Raw genomic sequence first — 16,751 nt, 5'->3', positions numbered from 1 at the left:
GGGCTAACATATATATATATATATTATATAACTGGGATCCCGTGCTAAAAACTTTTATAAACATTTTGAAAATATTCTTTTTCAAACTTGTCGCATAGCGACTACAAAATATATCCCCAGATGTCCCGAGACTGAACACTCCAGATTGCTCCGCCTTGAAATGTACAATCATTACTCGAGCTCGGAACTCACTCCTATTCAGCTTCAACCTTTCTTTTACCTACACAGAAAAGTAGAATCTGTGAGCCAATAGACTCAGTAAGAATAGCATACAACAAAATATAAATAATCGACCTGTGTCTAGGCGCCTATACACCTATTCACAAGGCTTACCAAATGATCAAGAACGTTCTTAACAGTTGGTACTATCGACCATGATATCACCCACTACCAGCACTATGATCGCACTGCGGGATCGGCACTATGTTCGTACCGCTATGATAGCATCAATAGTACCCAAAAGTATAATTGGCCATGATATCACTCTTAACCAGTACTATGCCCGTACTGCCGAACCGACACAATAGTTGTGCTGCTATGATAGCGCCAATTAATACTTTCTGGGGTGAATATCACTCTTAACCAGTACGGTGCCTATACTGCCGAACTGACACAATAATTGTGACGCTATGATATCACCCAAAACATATACTGTCACAAACACAACATGCATATATATAATGTGTTCTATGCTAGTCTTACCTCATTTTCGAATTCAAATGTGCCGGACGATCTGAATGGAAAAATTACGCGTTGAATGGAGGCCCTATGTAATGACCGCTCTAGTATTTGGATTAGTAAAGGCAATTAGCACTAATTTTTATTATTTTATTATTATTTATGAATTAAATTTAAATGTGGACCCCAATATTTAGAAATAAATATTAGAGTTATAATTTCTCAATTTCGGAGATTTTATTAAACTCTAGGGGTATTATCTAGCTTATATGTGCAATATGTTATTTTTTGTAATTTTTGTTTGGCGACAACGGAAAATGCGATGGATGGCTAGATTGATCACATGGGTAAGTTTAGAACCTTATTTCATAGTGGGAAATATTTTAGAGAAAATATTTTATCGGGATTGAGCGGGGTTATGGAATTGACCATTTTACCCCTAGCTTTAGAATTAACTAAGTTATAACCTTAAGGGCTTTTTAGTCTTTTCCTAATTGGTGAGGGGTAGGTGGCTGCCCTTAGTGTTGACACCTATTTACTTTTGAATTTTAATTAAATGAAAGGGGTTTATTTTGAAAAAAGAGATTAAAAATTAAAGAAAATCAAAACCAATCCTCTTTTCTCTCTCTTGGGGTTCGGCTCTCTCAAACCAGAAGGAAAACCCAAAGTTTCCATCATAATTTCTGGATTTCCATCCAAGGATTCAAGGAATAATATTTAAGGTAACCCTAGCTCCCTTCTCTTTCAAGTTCATGAGGTTGTAAGTTGGTTTTTGAGGTGATTTTGGGTAGTAGGAGCTGTTAGGGTTAGAGTTATTTGGAGTTCGAATTTTATGATTAGTTTGAGTTGTTTTGCAATCCTAGCAGCTGGTTTTGGGGTTGGTTGTAAGTTTTGTGCAATTCTAAGCTTTGAGTTCAAGCTTTAAGCTTTAATGGCAAGTTGATATTTATTGTGTTTTTCTGTGAAATACTGGCTGGGATTTATTGTGTATGCATTGTTTAGGAGCTCTGGAAAGTTTGGTATCATTTGGTGGAAAATTGAGCAAAAAAGGAAGTGATTTGGGACCGCGGTGCAAACCGGCAAACCGGTTTGCCATGCCCCAAAAACCGGTTTGCCGGTTTTGGCAGGATTCCCGAACACTTCGTTTTCTCAATTTTTGTCCATTTCGGTACCTCGGTTGGGTGTTTCCCCATTTCCAGAGTTAGAATAACCCCTTTAGAGCATAGCAGAACCTAGGGTTTTGGTTTTGGGATTCCCGGGATTAGGGTTTTAATCATGTGACTTACCCGGTTTCAAAATGTGATTAGGGCATCCATCTAGCACGTAAATTCCTGTGTCGGCTAGCACACTTGAATTCGGAAAACAGGTAAGAACTGTGTATAATGTATGATGTGGTTATCTGAATGTATGTATGTGTTAATATGTATACATGCTTATTTATTGTGATTCATACACTACCAACACTTGTACGGTTGTGGTACGGAGTGCATTGGTGAGGTGTGTGATGTTTGGAAGTACATCTTGGTGTTACCAGCACTTGTACGGGAAGGTACAAGGTGGTTGTGGTACAACACTAGAGTACTCAGGGTGCGGTCATACCTTACCTATACTAATACGAAGGTATAATAAGGGTATGTGGTACATGGTACATGGTCGTGTCCCAGTTAGAACGTTCATACTCATCTGTTAAGCTCTGTAAATAGGTGTATGGGCGCCTATTTACAGGTCGGAAATTATATGATATGTTATATGCATTTCTTACTGAGTCTGTTGACTCACAGTTTCTACTTCCTTGTGTAGGTAAAGGAAAGGCGAAAGCTGAACAGGAGTGAACCTGAGCTCGGGTGAGATTGTACATGTCAAGCAGCGCGACCTGGAGTGTTCAGTCTCGGGACATCTGGGAGTTGTATTTTGAAAGTCGCTGTGCGACCTGTAAATTTGTATATTTTGGAATGTATATTTAAAAAGTAAAGTTTGTAAAGTTTTAAAAATCGGGATCCCGGCACTCGTAAATATTTTATTAAATTACAAAGTTTAATGTTTAATGCAAAAGTTTTAATTTGACACGTTTTTCGAGAAATTTCTTTGATTAGCAAAGATCGCACAATTATTGAAAAAGCACTGTAGCGTGCCTTAGCATTAGGGCGTTACAATTTTGGTATCAGAGCCGCCAGGTTTGTCTACCGAAGCTTGCTATGACATGTACAATCTTCATCAGAGAAAGCTCGGTTCACGGTTCAGTAAGCCTGTACTTGTTTAATATCTTAAATAAATGTGAATGTGAAAGCATGTTAGGAAGCATATTAGATTTAAATCGAATATATTTTCTTAAAAGAAAAGAAAGTGTGTTGCCTTTAAATTATTAAGAGCGGTGTTAATTTTGATCGCTGTCTAACCTGCCTGGCTTATGGATTCGCAGGCTAAGTCCTATTAAATGGACGCCCCGCGAAATACAAGAAGTCAGGGTGGCATGGTTGAGACCGGAGGCGGTCAGAGGAATCCTCAAAATCCTCGTGGTCGCGGCCGTGGCCGTGGCGCAGCTCGGGGTGGTCGCCCAGAATCCACCTCAAGCTCCTCCCGATTGGGAGCAAAGATTTGCGGAGATGCAAGATAGAATCCGCCGCAAGACGAAGAGATCCAAAGGCCGAGGCAAACAGGTCCTCCGCCGTGCCTCCTTGGTGCAGTCGCTGTTGCAGTTCCCGCGGTGCCGGCAGAACAACCTGCTGTTGGCAACCGTATGGAACCGTTGTATGAAAGATTTCGAAAACAGGCACCTCCAGTGTTTCTGGGAGGCCCTGATGTGATGAAGGCCGAGCAGTGGCTTTCGGTAATAGAACGCATCCTCAATTTTATGGGAGTGGTTGGAAATGACCGGGTAACCTGTGCCACTTTCCAGTTTCAGGAAGACGCTCTCGTGTGGTGGGAGTTGATAACCCTCACTCGAGACGTCACGCTAATGACCTGGGAAGAGTTTAAGGAGTTGTTTAACTCCAAGTATTACAATGAAGCAGTCCGCAGTGCAAAGCGGAAAGAGTTCACTGATCTGGTTCAAACTGAGGGAATGTCGGTTACTGAATATACGACGAAGTTTGACCGGTTGGCCAAGTTGGCAGCGGGAATTGTGCCAACCGACTTCAGTAAAAAGGAAAAATACTTGGCGGGTTTGAGTGCAAAAATTAGACATGATTTGGTTATTACTACTACCGAGGCAACCACTTATGCGGAGATGGTTGAAAAGGCTTTGAGAGCCGAAGGTGCGGTAAAGTTCCTTCAGGAGGCCCGGGTGACTCCGAGTGTTGGTGGAACCCCCACTATTTCTACTCCTGTTTATGGTAGGGATGGTGGTGACTCCACCACCGAGCAGAAAAGAAAAGTTGTTCCAGCTTCTGGTGGCTCGGGGCAAAGCAAGCGGTTCCGTGGGAACCAAGGCAGAGGGGGACGCCAGGGTTACTCTTATCCTGAGTGTCCAAGATGCAAGAAACACCATCCGGGAGAGTGTAACCGGAAGACATGCTTCTTGTGTGGCATGGTGGGGCATTTCAAGAAAGATTGCCCCCAGGCAAAGAAAGAGGAGCCGAAAGCCGAGGTGAAACCGGTTCTGCTCGTGTGTTTGCCATTACCCAAGCCGACGCCGCAGCCTATCCTTCGTTGTGACAGTCGCCTTCCCGTCAACAACTTGTTATTTACTGTATTATTTGACTCGGGAGCTACACGTTCATATGTGGCTACAAGAGTGATTGATCTTTTGGGTAGGCCTTGTGAAATTTTAGAAAGAGGGTTCGGAACCCTAATGCCTAGCGGGGAATTGGTTATCTCTAATAGGCGCATTAGGTCTATGCCAATTAGAATCGAAGATAGGGAATTGAGTGCTGATCTCATAGAGTTGAAACTAACTGAGTTTGATATTATACTGGGAATGGATTTCTTATCCAAGTATTCGGCCAGTATAGATTGTAGGCGTAAAATGGTGACTTTTCAGCCGGAAGGTGAAGATCCATTTGTTTATGTTGGATCGGTTCAGGGGTCTCGGATTCCGGTTATTTCTGTGTTGAGAGCTAGGGATTTACTATGCAATGGTTGTGTAGGATTTCTAGCGGTAGTATTTGACTCCAGCAGACCTGAAACATTTGGGCCTGAGGTAGTTCGGGTAGTGAAAGATTTTCTTGATGTGTTTCCCGAGGAGTTGCCGGGATTGCCGCCACAACGAGAGATTGATTTTGTTATTGATTTGGCACCTGGAGTCGAACCTGTTTCTAAAGCTCCATATAGGATGGCTCCAGCAGAACTCAAGGAGCTTAAGTTGCAACTTCAGGGGATGCTGGATATTGGGTTTGTTCGACCCAGTGTATCGCCCTGGGGAGCTCCGGTTCTCTTTGTAAAAAAGAAAGATGGTTCCCTCAGAATGTGTATTGATTATCGGGAACTAAACAAGCTGACGATTAAGAACAAGTACCCGTTGCCTAGGATCGATGATCTGTTCGATCAGCTTCAGGGAAAGACTGTGTTTTCAAAGATTGATTTACGGTCGGGTTATCACCAACTCAGAATTCGGGAGGAGGATATACCGAAGACTGCTTTTAGAACCAGATATGGGCACTATGAGTTTCTGGTAATGTCATTCGGATTGACTAATGCTCCTGCGGCCTTTATGGATCTTATGAATAGAGTATTCAAGGATTTCCTCGATAACTGCGTTATAGTGTTTATCGATGACATTCTTGTATACTCTCGGTCAGATGAGGAGCACGAGCATTATCTTCGAATGGTGTTACAGCGACTTAGGGATCACAAACTGTATGCCAAGTTCAAAAAGTGTGAATTCTGGTTGTCCGAGGTATCCTTTCTGGGACATATTGTGGGGAAGAATGGAATTATGGTCGATCCAAACAAGGTGGAATCAGTGAAGAATTGGCCGAGGCCTAGGTCTGTGACGGAAATTCGAAGTTTTCTCGAGTTAGCAGGGTATTATCGACGTTTCGTCGAAGGATTTTCTAAACTTTCTATGCCCCTAACCGAATTGACTAAGAAAAATCAAAGATTTGTGTGGTCGGATAAATGTGAATCAAGCTTTCAAGAGTTGAAGCAACGTTTGATAACAGCTCCGGTGTTAGCTTTGCCATCAGATCAAGAGAAATTTGTTGTGTATTGTGATGCATCCAGACAGGGTCTGGGATGTGTTCTGATGCAAGCTGACAGAGTCATAGCCTATGCCTCTCGTCAACTGAAGGATTATGAGCAGCGTTACCCAACTCATGATTTAGAGCTCGCTGCTGTGGTTTTCGCTTTAAAGATATGGCGACATTATCTTTATGGTGAAAAGTGTGAAATTTATACTGATCATAAAAGTCTTAAATACTTTTTCACCCAGAAAGATCTGAATATGAGGCAGAGAAGGTGGTTGGAGTTGGTTAAGGACTACGATTGTGAAATACTGTATCACCCCGGGAAAGCCAATGTCGTGGCCGATGCTCTAAGCCGAAAAGGTCCCGGTCAAGTGTGTACTACGGTTATGATAGCTCCTCAACTAGCCTCGGAAATGGTTAGTGCAGGAATTGAGTTCGTGGTCGGGAAACTACATAATTTAACACTCCAATCTGATCTGTTGGAGAGAATCAAAAAGGCACAATTAGAAGATCCCGAGCTAGTTAAAGTTCGAGATGAAGTGGTAACTGGTCGGCCTAAAGGTTTTACAGTCTCGAGCAGTGGAATGTTGCTATATAAAGCTCGAGTTTGTGTTCCTTATGTGGATGAGCTCAAGAAAGAGATACTTGATGAAGCTCACACCACGCCTTATTCGTTGCATCCGGGAACCACCAAGATGTATCAGGATTTGAAACCCTACTTCTGGTGGTATGGGATGAAGAGAGATGTAGTGGACTATGTGTCCAAGTGTTTAACCTGCCAGCAGATTAAGGCTGAACATCAGAGGCCGGCAGGGTTATTGCAACCTTTAATCCTTCCAGAATGGAAGTGGGAGGACATCGCAATGGACTTTGTAACTGGGTTACCTAGAACTACAGGAATGTATGATTCTGTTTGGGTCATCGTGGACAGATTCACAAAGTCAGCTCACTTCTTACCAGTGAAAGTTACATATTCAGTGGATCAATATGCTGAATTGTATGTGAAGGAGATAGTTCGTCTCCATGGAGCCCCTAAATCTATTGTGTCAGACAGGGATCCAAAGTTCACATCGAAGTTTTGGGTGAGTCTCCAGAAGGCTATGGGTACCAAGTTAAAGTTTAGTACAGCCTTTCACCCTCAAACTGATGGTCAATCAGAAAGAACTATCCAGATTTTAGAAGACCTATTGCGAGCCTGTGTCATGGACTTTGAGGGTTCATGGATTAAGTACTTGCCTCTAATTGAATTCTCCTACAACAACAGCTACCAAAGTACAATAGGGATGGCTCCCTATGAGATGTTATATGGTAGAAAATGTCGTTCTCCTATTCATTGGGACGAGACAGGAGAAAGGAAGTACCTGGGTCCAGAATTAGTACAGAGAACCAATGAAGCTATTGATAAGATCAAGGCTCGGATGCTTGCTTCTCAAAGCAGGCAGAAAAGTTATGCTGATCCGAAGCGCAGAGATGTCACATTTCAGGCAGGGGAACATGTTTTCCTGCGAGTTTCACCCATGAAGGGTATTCGACGCTTCGGGAAGAAGGGTAAGTTAAGCCCTAGGTTCATTGGGCCATTTCAGATACTTGAGAAGGTCGGGCAGGTAGCGTATCGGCTAGCCTTACCACCAGCACTATCGGCTGTTCATGACGTATTTCACATTTCTATGTTAAGGAAATACGTATCAGACCCGACTCATGTCTTGAGTTATGAAGCCCTTGAACTTCAATCAGATTTATCCTATGAAGAGCAACCTGTTCAAATTTTGGATAGAAAAGAAAAAGTTCTTCGGAACAAGACTATTGCACTGGTTAAGGTGCTCTGGAGGAATAGTAAGGTGGAAGAAGCCACCTGGGAGTTGGAATCAGCTATGAGAACTCAGCATCCAGAGCTATTCAGGTTAGATTTCGGGGACGAAATCCTATTAACGGGGGGATAATTGTAATGACCGCTCTAGTATTTGGATTAGTAAAGGCAATTAGCACTAATTTTTATTATTTTATTATTATTTATGAATTAAATTTAAATGTGGACCCCAATATTTAGAAATAAATATTAGAGTTATAATTTCTCAATTTCGGAGATTTTATTAAACTCTAGGGGTATTATCTAGCTTATATGTGCAATATGTTATTTTTTGTAATTTTTGTTTGGCGACAACGGAAAATGCGATGGATGGCTAGATTGATCACATGGGTAAGTTTAGAACCTTATTTCATAGTGGGAAATATTTTAGAGAAAATATTTTATCGGGATTGAGCGGGGTTATGGAATTGACCATTTTACCCCTAGCTTTAGAATTAACTAAGTTATAACCTTAAGGGCTTTTTAGTCTTTTCCTAATTGGTGAGGGGTAGGTGGCTGCCCTTAGTGTTGACACCTATTTACTTTTGAATTTTAATTAAATGAAAGGGGTTTATTTTGAAAAAAGAGATTAAAAATTAAAGAAAATCAAAACCAATCCTCTTTTCTCTCTCTTGGGGTTCGGCTCTCTCAAACCAGAAGGAAAACCCAAAGTTTCCATCATAATTTCTGGATTTCCATCCAAGGATTCAAGGAATAATATTTAAGGTAACCCTAGCTCCCTTCTCTTTCAAGTTCATGAGGTTGTAAGTTGGTTTTTGAGGTGATTTTGGGTAGTAGGAGCTGTTAGGGTTAGAGTTATTTGGAGTTCGAATTTTATGATTAGTTTGAGTTGTTTTGCAATCCTAGCAGCTGGTTTTGGGGTTGGTTGTAAGTTTTGTGCAATTCTAAGCTTTGAGTTCAAGCTTTAAGCTTTAATGGCAAGTTGATATTTATTGTGTTTTTCTGTGAAATACTGGCTGGGATTTATTGTGTATGCATTGTTTAGGAGCTCTGGAAAGTTTGGTATCATTTGGTGGAAAATTGAGCAAAAAAGGAAGTGATTTGGGATTACTGGTGCAAACCGGCAAACCGGTTTGCCATGCCCCAAAAACCGGTTTGCCGGTTTTGGCAGGATTCCCGAACACTTCGTTTTCTCAATTTTTGTCCATTTCGGTACCTCGGTTGGGTGTTTCCCCATTTCCAGAGTTAGAATAACCCCTTTAGAGCATAGCAGAACCTAGGGTTTTGGTTTTGGGATTCCCGGGATTAGGGTTTTAATCATGTGACTTACCCGGTTTCAAAATGTGATTAGGGCATCCATCTAGCACAGAAATTCCGTTCAGGTCGGCTAGCACACTTGAATTCGGAAAACAGGTAAGAACTGTGTATAATGTATGATGTGGTTATCTGAATGTATGTATGTGTTAATATGTATACATGCTTATTTATTGTGATTCATACACTACCAACACTTGTACGGTTGTGGTACGGAGTGCATTGGTGAGGTGTGTGATGTTTGGAAGTACATCTTGGTGTTACCAGCACTTGTACGGGAAGGTACAAGGTGGTTGTGGTACAACACTAGAGTACTCAGGGTGCGGTCATACCTTACCTATACTAATACGAAGGTATAATAAGGGTATGTGGTACATGGTACATGGTCGTGTCCCAGTTAGAACGTTCATACTCATCTGTTAAGCTCTGTAAATAGGTGTATGGGCGCCTATTTACAGGTCGGAAATTATATGATATGTTATATGCATTTCTTACTGAGTCTGTTGACTCACAGTTTCTACTTCCTTGTGTAGGTAAAGGAAAGGCGAAAGCTGAACAGGAGTGAACCTGAGCTCGGGTGAGATTGTACATGTCAAGCAGCGCGACCTGGAGTGTTCAGTCTCGGGACATCTGGGAGTTGTATTTTGAAAGTCGCTGTGCGACCTGTAAATTTGTATATTTTGGAATGTATATTTAAAAAGTAAAGTTTGTAAAGTTTTAAAAATCGGGATCCCGGCACTCGTAAATATTTTATTAAATTACAAAGTTTAATGTTTAATGCAAAAGTTTTAATTTGACACGTTTTTCGAGAAATTTCTTTGATTAGCAAAGATCGCACAATTATTGAAAAAGCACTGTAGCGTGCCTTAGCATTAGGGCGTTACACCCTATGTCACAACATAAAATTCATAAGTGTTTACCCTAGAACACTTCTCTAATGCCTGAAAAGAACCTATGGTTTTTCTACTGAACTTTGTGGTGAAGACACCCTAAAATAGAATACATAATTTGGCTCTAGTTTATGTACCATATTGTAGAGCTCGCGATAAGCTTTAAAACGGTATATAGAACGTCTAAAACGGATACCCTAGTGAAAAGTTATGGCCAAAATACGAAAATTGGCCTTCCCCGATACTGTCAACTGGAATTCCGGTTGGAACAGCCCTGAACCAATCGGATTGCGGTTGTTTGGGCAGATTTAACACAAAAATTCTCAAACTTTAAGCCCCCGAAACCTACTCAAATCTTCCCCAATCACCACCAAACTTTCCAGAGCATCTATATACCACATAAAGAATATATACCATAGCTTAAACACAACAAAAACCACATGAATCAAAATCCACCATTTGAGAGCAAAGCTTGAGTTCATAAATTCAAACTTTCTCTAGACTTGCTTCAGCTGCAAAAGAAATCCAAAACCAGCTACTACAACCGAAATTCAACCTATAGAATAGCTTCTAACTAAAACCAAAATATATAGAACCTAATCCCCCAATTTGAACCTAAAAACCCAAAAAAAAAATCCTCAAATAACTTAGTAGAACTTGATAGAATTAAATTAAGGTGTTACCTTGAGGTTAAGCTCCTAGATTTCAGCTAGATAATCCTTGAAAACCAAAGATATTGCAATGAAATTGTGCTGGTCTTCCTTGGCCGAAAATAGAGAGAGGACAAACAAAAATGGAGTTTGCTCTTCATTTGATTGTTCATAATTATTACTTGGTTTAAATGAATTAATGATAAAACCTAAATTATATTTTATCTACACCAGCTGCCAAGAAGAGGACATGCCACCTATCCATAACACCACAATGAAAAAAATACCCTCACTAACATGCTTAAATGGTAAAGTGGCTTAAGGGTAAAATGGTCCAACACCATAGCCCCGCCTAATCTCGATATTCAAAGTATCTCAAATATTTTTTCCCATTAAGAATTAGGCTCTAAACTTACCCATGTGACTCTAATGGCCATCCATCGCATTTTCTATCGTCACCGAACAAAAATTATAAAAATTGCATAATTTATATCTAGGATAAACAATACTCTTAGAGTTTAATAAAATCTCCAAAATTGAGAAATTATAACTCTAATGCCCACTTCTAAAAATGAAGTCCACAACAATAAAAAATCATATATAATTATAAAATATCAATAATTAATGCTAATTGCCTTTACTAATCCATAATTTAACATGTGGTCATTACAGTTACTATTTAGTAAAAATAATATTGATGTTTAGTTTTATGTTTAACCTTTTATTGCATTATTGCTTGATGTATAATGTCATTTCTAGATTCTACATAAGATTAAATTATTTATTTTATTTTCAAGAACTTGTATACTCAACATATAATGAACTTTAATGTTACATCATTTGTCTCAACTTTGTGAATCAAAGGTACAAAATAGCTAAACAAGCATATGGATGACTCTTAAAACCTTTCTCTTTTTACCATTGATTACACACTTTATTTGCTTTCTTATAATATTTATTACCAAAACAAAAATTCTCAAACTCATTATTGCTTGTGTTTATTTTTTTACAAACGTTTTTACCTATAATCACCTCCCTGTGGAATCGACCGCCCGATCTATACTACAACCACTGCTAGTGGAAGTCAGATTTGGACTTTAAACATTATGCGACTAGACTCTTGTCTCGATCGCCTCCTCTCGCAAGTTTTAGTCATGCGAGGTTAACTCTTCGAGAGCCATGTTATTGACACGTCACTATTTTCCTTTGGAAAAATGGGTCCACATGTCGACTTTTCACGAGATTGTACTCATATTTTTAGGTGGAAAATTTGTATTATAATACATGCCCTTAGTTTTGCAATGATAGTTGTTTGTCAAATAGAAAAACTATTCTTAAGGGACAAGCAAGTTGCTTCCGCCACATCGCGGTGACTCTTGGTTGTCTTGTCACTAGACCCTTCGGGGGGTTCGTGTAGGTGTGACTCGAGATAACCATTGGATTATATGACCTTTGGTCTTCGAATGCCTTGTATCATAATCTTAACAAATAAGTTTGACCCTTATATAAGCCTTCCTAATATGAAATAAAAATCTCAGTTCCCTTTCATTTTCAAGTTTTCTAAAAATTTTCCTCTCAAAAATTTGAAAAAACATCCATTGAATCAGAAGCTTTTCTAACAGGTTCTTCGCCGAAACTTGCGTTTCAAGAGATCTTGAAGTTAGAATTATAATCAAAAACTCCTTCGAAAATCAAAGGTTAGTCTTTCAAAGAAATGCCTGGTTAAGTTGAGGTTTAATCGTTCTTTTGGGTTTTTAGGGTAAGAACGTATGAAAACGATAGGCTAGGTTCTGGGTAGTAACATTCTAGGAAAAAATAGGCCGAAAGGGAACTATTCTGAATTTGTTTTACCTAAGGGTTGAATACTCGCATCCCTCCCACCATAAACCTCAAATATTAGCACCTTTCAGCTAGAACACATTGAATGCTCGCACATGTATGTAGGTTATCACTTAGAATATGAAGAATAGTACTATAATATCTCGATAAGACTATTGGTAAATAATTAGAGTTTATATATATTATGGGATAATCAAGTAATAAGTGAGATTATGATCCTACTCATCTACTTCAGTATAAATTTTAATTTTGTAATAAGTGGATAAATAAGTGTAATTTATTAATTATAGAGATTTATTATTATTTATGTTTCCTACTATGATTGCATTGTTAATTCATGTTTGAATTGCTAATCCTAACTGGTTTGTATGCAAATTGAATATTCAAAAGTTGTTCAATTCAGTTCGCATTCAAATATTGGAATTCGAACGTGTATGTGTGTAATTGAGTATGTCATGATTGTGAAGCTTGGACCTTGATGATCTAATGTGTATATTGAGTTGGTGTAGGGATTGAGTTGTCAAAATCCTAACAAGAGTTTTATATTTCTTAATCTAAATATTTAACACTTTTGTATGTCTTTCATCTTAGTGAGAAGTCCTATTTTTGTGATTGCATTAATAAATAATAAAGTGGATAATTAAGAAAATTAGAATCCCTAATTTCTCCTTTATATAAATATTTGAGTTTTTACCTTTTTTTTTTGTTCTTCATTCAATTTCGTTATTTATTATTTTTAATTTTAAATATTCAAATTTTGATTACCAAATAAGAAATAAAATAAGCTATTAGTACTTGCTAATCGGTCTCCGCAACAACAATAGGATTTACCAAAATAACTACGAAAGCGACTATGGAGTTGTAGCATTTTTTTTTTTTGTAGCTAAATCAACTCTAAAACTGAGATTTGTTGAATTGGTGGTTATTAGAAGTTGGAACTCAACCTTACAATCTTAACAATAACATTATAGAGCTCACATATATAAATATAAATTAGGAATGAAAGAAAACCTATCTAATTACAGTCAAACCAACAGCAGTAACAATAATAGTGGAAGGGAGTCCAAATTTGATATGGTTCCAAAATGATAAGTTGTATCCAAGTTGTGCCCTGCCTGCTTGTTCACACACTATCAAATTTGCTGCTGATCCCAGCAATGACAGGTTCCCTCCTACTGTGCTCACATATGCTAACATTAGCCATGCCTTCCTTTCCTCCTCTGGCGAGATCCGAGCTGCCGATGCCGCCACTCTTCCTCCCAGCAAAAGAACTAGTACAACAAAAATGTCTCTCAAAACACTACTTAAAATAAAATCCATTAAAATGTACTTATATTACAATTATCTTTGATTTATATCAAAATGTGACAGATATTTGCCAGTACCACTTTTATTTTCTTGAAAAAAAAATGCATGATCTTTATACACATAAAGGAGAAACAGAGTTTCTCTTCTTGGTATGTGAAGCTTTTAGTAGGAAACTTTAGTAGGAAACTTTGCGTGCATAAAGATATATTATATATATATAAAAATGGTCAAGTAATCTAAAGGCTAATTGGGATTTTAGGATTTTTGCTAAACTTTGACATGCACCTAATCATGTCCCTTAAACTTTAAAAACTGTTATTTCTCCTTGAATTATTGAGATTGTTGAATTTAAAGACTTTGGTCTAATTTTAGTAAAAAAAATCTAATATAAATGAAAATTCAAGAGGGCATGATTTGACACATGTCAAAGTTCGAGCAACATAATTTGGTAGATATCAAAGTTCGAAGAGCATAATTTAGTACATGAACAATCACTAAATTAATAAATTGAATAAAATTGGACAAAAATTTAAAGGCATGATTTGATACATGTCAAAGCTTATGAGAAATTTTTAATCATTAGTAAAATTTAAAGAAAATGATTTGGTACATGTCAAATTTCAGGATAAAAATCTTAATTAGCATTATCTAAAAACATATATTACTTAAAAGATTTAGTTAAATACACTAAAAGACTTTTAGAGTTCAAGAATGACAGTATCTCTAAAGTCTACACTCGAAAAGGACTCAAAAAGACCAAAGCTTCTGAAATCTATGAGGTTTGAAAACGACCCATGATAACACAAAATTGAAAATATGCTCAGTCTATTACTAGCCTAATAAATCACATCTTCAAGATTTATACAAACTATTTTTTTTTTTGTAATCAGACATTTTCTGTTTCCTTATACGTACACAGTAGAAAGTCTAATACTTAATACCAAAAAAAAAAAGAAAAGAAAAGTTACCAGTTGGGACATTTGAAGCCAAATTAGATAGAGCAATAATGACTAAAGCAAGCACAGTTATCCCACTAACACGGTTGATTTGTGCAAAAGGCTCTATCAGATCCCATAGTGTGCCTGGTATCCCTGTCTTGTTAAAACCCTCCACCGTAATAAACATTCCACAGAAGAATATTAGAAGTGAATAAGATACCTGTTCAAAAAAAGCATAATTAAATTTAAAAATAGAAAAAGAAAATATATGTATAGATTGTGCTATGAGAAATGCTATTGCTAACACAAAACCTTTTCTAAGCAGTGTTGGGCATCTTGGAAATCAAGAACAACAAGAGCCAAAGCAGCAGTTATTGCAGTCCAAGACATATCGAGCCCCAACAGCAAAGCAACTAACATTCCAACGGTAACTAAATAAACACAAGTTTTCCACAATAGCCTTCTCCATTTTGGTGACAAAATTACTCTTTTGCCCTTGTTTCCTTCTACAGATTTCAACGAAGCCTCGTTGTCGGATAGTCCATCCACCGAGGCCACCCGATTCGAATGAACAGAATGGATTGACTGAACTGAATCCTCCTTTTTATGATGAACCGAATGGATTGACTGAACTGAATCCTCCTTTTTATGATGAATAGAATGTAGCGAATGAACCGAATGGATTGAATCGTCCTTTTTGTGATGAATCGACGTTACTTCGATCGCCACCTCCTTATTTTTTGGCGTCAGAGCTTCCGTTACGGCTCCATTGATTTCGTTCTCGCTCGAGCTCAATCGCGTTCTCAGGCTCTGCTCGGCGCCGGAACTGGAGCCGCCGGCGTTCGCGGTCAGATTCGGGGAGCTTTGTACGTTCAGATTCTCCAATTTCGAGCTCCAGTCTTGTGAATTCAACGACGAAATGTGAGACAAAGTTGCCGGAGAGAATCGGTGGGAGTTAACAGCCTCTTCCGCGGCGGCTCCGACGATCGGATCTTCTTCTTGTTTCTTAATCGATAACGGTTTCCAGTACATGCAGAGGAGGAGTACGGCGTTAACAGAGACACCTAAAAGCGTGGCCGGTAAAACCCCGACGAGAAATTGGCCGAAGGTGATTTTGCTGAGAACAGCGATGACGAGATTTTGGGGGTTTCCGATTGGCGTGGCGGCTGAGCCGATGTTGGAGCTGGTGGCTAGGGCGAGAAGAAAGGGGTGTGGCGGGAGATTGTGTTGTCTGGCGACTTTGAGGACAAACTCGGTCAAAACGACACAAGCGGTGTCGTTTGTGAATAAAGCACTTGAAACGGCGGAAATTAGGCAAATACGACAAAGTAAGTCTTTTGCTCCTTTGCTTTTCCATGAAAGTAATTTCCCTAGATACATAAACATATCTGCTCTTTCAAGATAAACGCTTACCACCATTGTACCAAATAAGAGTCCCAAAATTGGAAGATCAATAGCATGGTAAGCTTCCTCTGGTGTTAACACCATAAAGATTACCATAAGCATAGCCCCTAATAGGGACCCTGCAGTTCTACCAATAGGTAAACATGGCACTGAAGGAAAAACAGCCATTATCCAGAAAATCCCAAAGGCTATAGACCCTAAAACTACTTTTACAGGTGAACCCAACGCCATTTTTGGAACTCTATTTTTTTTTTTTTAATTGTTGGGTTCTTATTCTAAACTCTTCCAGTGGTGTGTGTATATTTATACAAGATTGATAGCTTCATTAAGAGAGAATTAGAAGTGGGGTAGTGAAAGAAAAAACAAGTTTTGTTAAAGACTCTGTTTTAACCTTTTTTTTTTCTTTGTTTCTTTTTTGGGAGGTAATGTGTGTCTGGGTTAGTGTCACAACCTGTTCATGGAAATCTCATGGATGTAAAATAGCTTATTAAAAAAGTATTTAACGAGTCAAATGGGATTTGGAAGAAAGTAAACTGTGACATGTGTTGGTAGTAATAATCCAAGTGTTTGGTTTTTTAGGGATTTTGATAATTTTATTATTCATTCTAAAAAATAATAAAATAAATAAATCCAAATGTGATGAAACAAATTTTATTACTTGGCTAGCTTTTTTATTATTTGAATGTGAAAATGTGTGGCATGTTAGGATAATTTTATATAAATATTTTATTTTATTCGATTTGTAAAAGGGAAATTTGATTTTCTATACTTAGAAAATCAAAATTTTTTTTCCCTAAACC

At 38.4% G+C, this 16,751-nt stretch overlaps 1 protein-coding gene across 1 annotated transcript; it reads right to left on the bottom strand.

Moving 5' to 3' along the window:
• Positions 1 to 13,207: 13,207 nt before the first annotated feature.
• LOC115716965 (silicon efflux transporter LSI2) lies at positions 13,208 to 16,464 on the bottom strand. Its single transcript, XM_030645891.2, has 3 exons — positions 14,860 to 16,464; positions 14,578 to 14,767; positions 13,208 to 13,572 (listed from the first exon to the last, which is right to left on the bottom strand). Exons 1-3 carry the CDS (start codon positions 16,180 to 16,182, stop codon positions 13,313 to 13,315), a joined length of 1,773 nt encoding a protein of 590 aa, XP_030501751.2. The 5' UTR covers positions 16,183 to 16,464; the 3' UTR covers positions 13,208 to 13,312.
• Positions 16,465 to 16,751: the final 287 nt, after the last annotated feature.

The sequence above is a fragment of the Cannabis sativa genome, chromosome 5 (assembly GCF_029168945.1).
Source record: "Cannabis sativa cultivar Pink pepper isolate KNU-18-1 chromosome 5, ASM2916894v1, whole genome shotgun sequence".
Taxonomy (NCBI): domain Eukaryota; kingdom Viridiplantae; phylum Streptophyta; class Magnoliopsida; order Rosales; family Cannabaceae; genus Cannabis; species Cannabis sativa.
This window is presented reverse-complemented; position numbering and strand designations above follow the sequence as displayed.

What these genes read in the sequence shown, in the direction of transcription:
- LOC115716965 (XM_030645891.2), bottom strand. Translation starts at nt 16,182, where the DNA reads ATGGCGTTGGGTTCACCTGTAAAAGTAGTTTTAGGGTCTATAGCCTTT. An exon ending in CCCAACACTGCTTAGAAAAG is followed by an intron (nt 14,768 to 14,859) that starts GTTTTGTGTTAG and finishes TTTTTTGAACAG; the next exon opens with GTATCTTATTCACTTCTAAT. An exon ending in GGCTTCAAATGTCCCAACTG is followed by an intron (nt 13,573 to 14,577) that starts GTAACTTTTCTT and finishes TTGTTGTACTAG; the next exon opens with TTCTTTTGCTGGGAGGAAGA.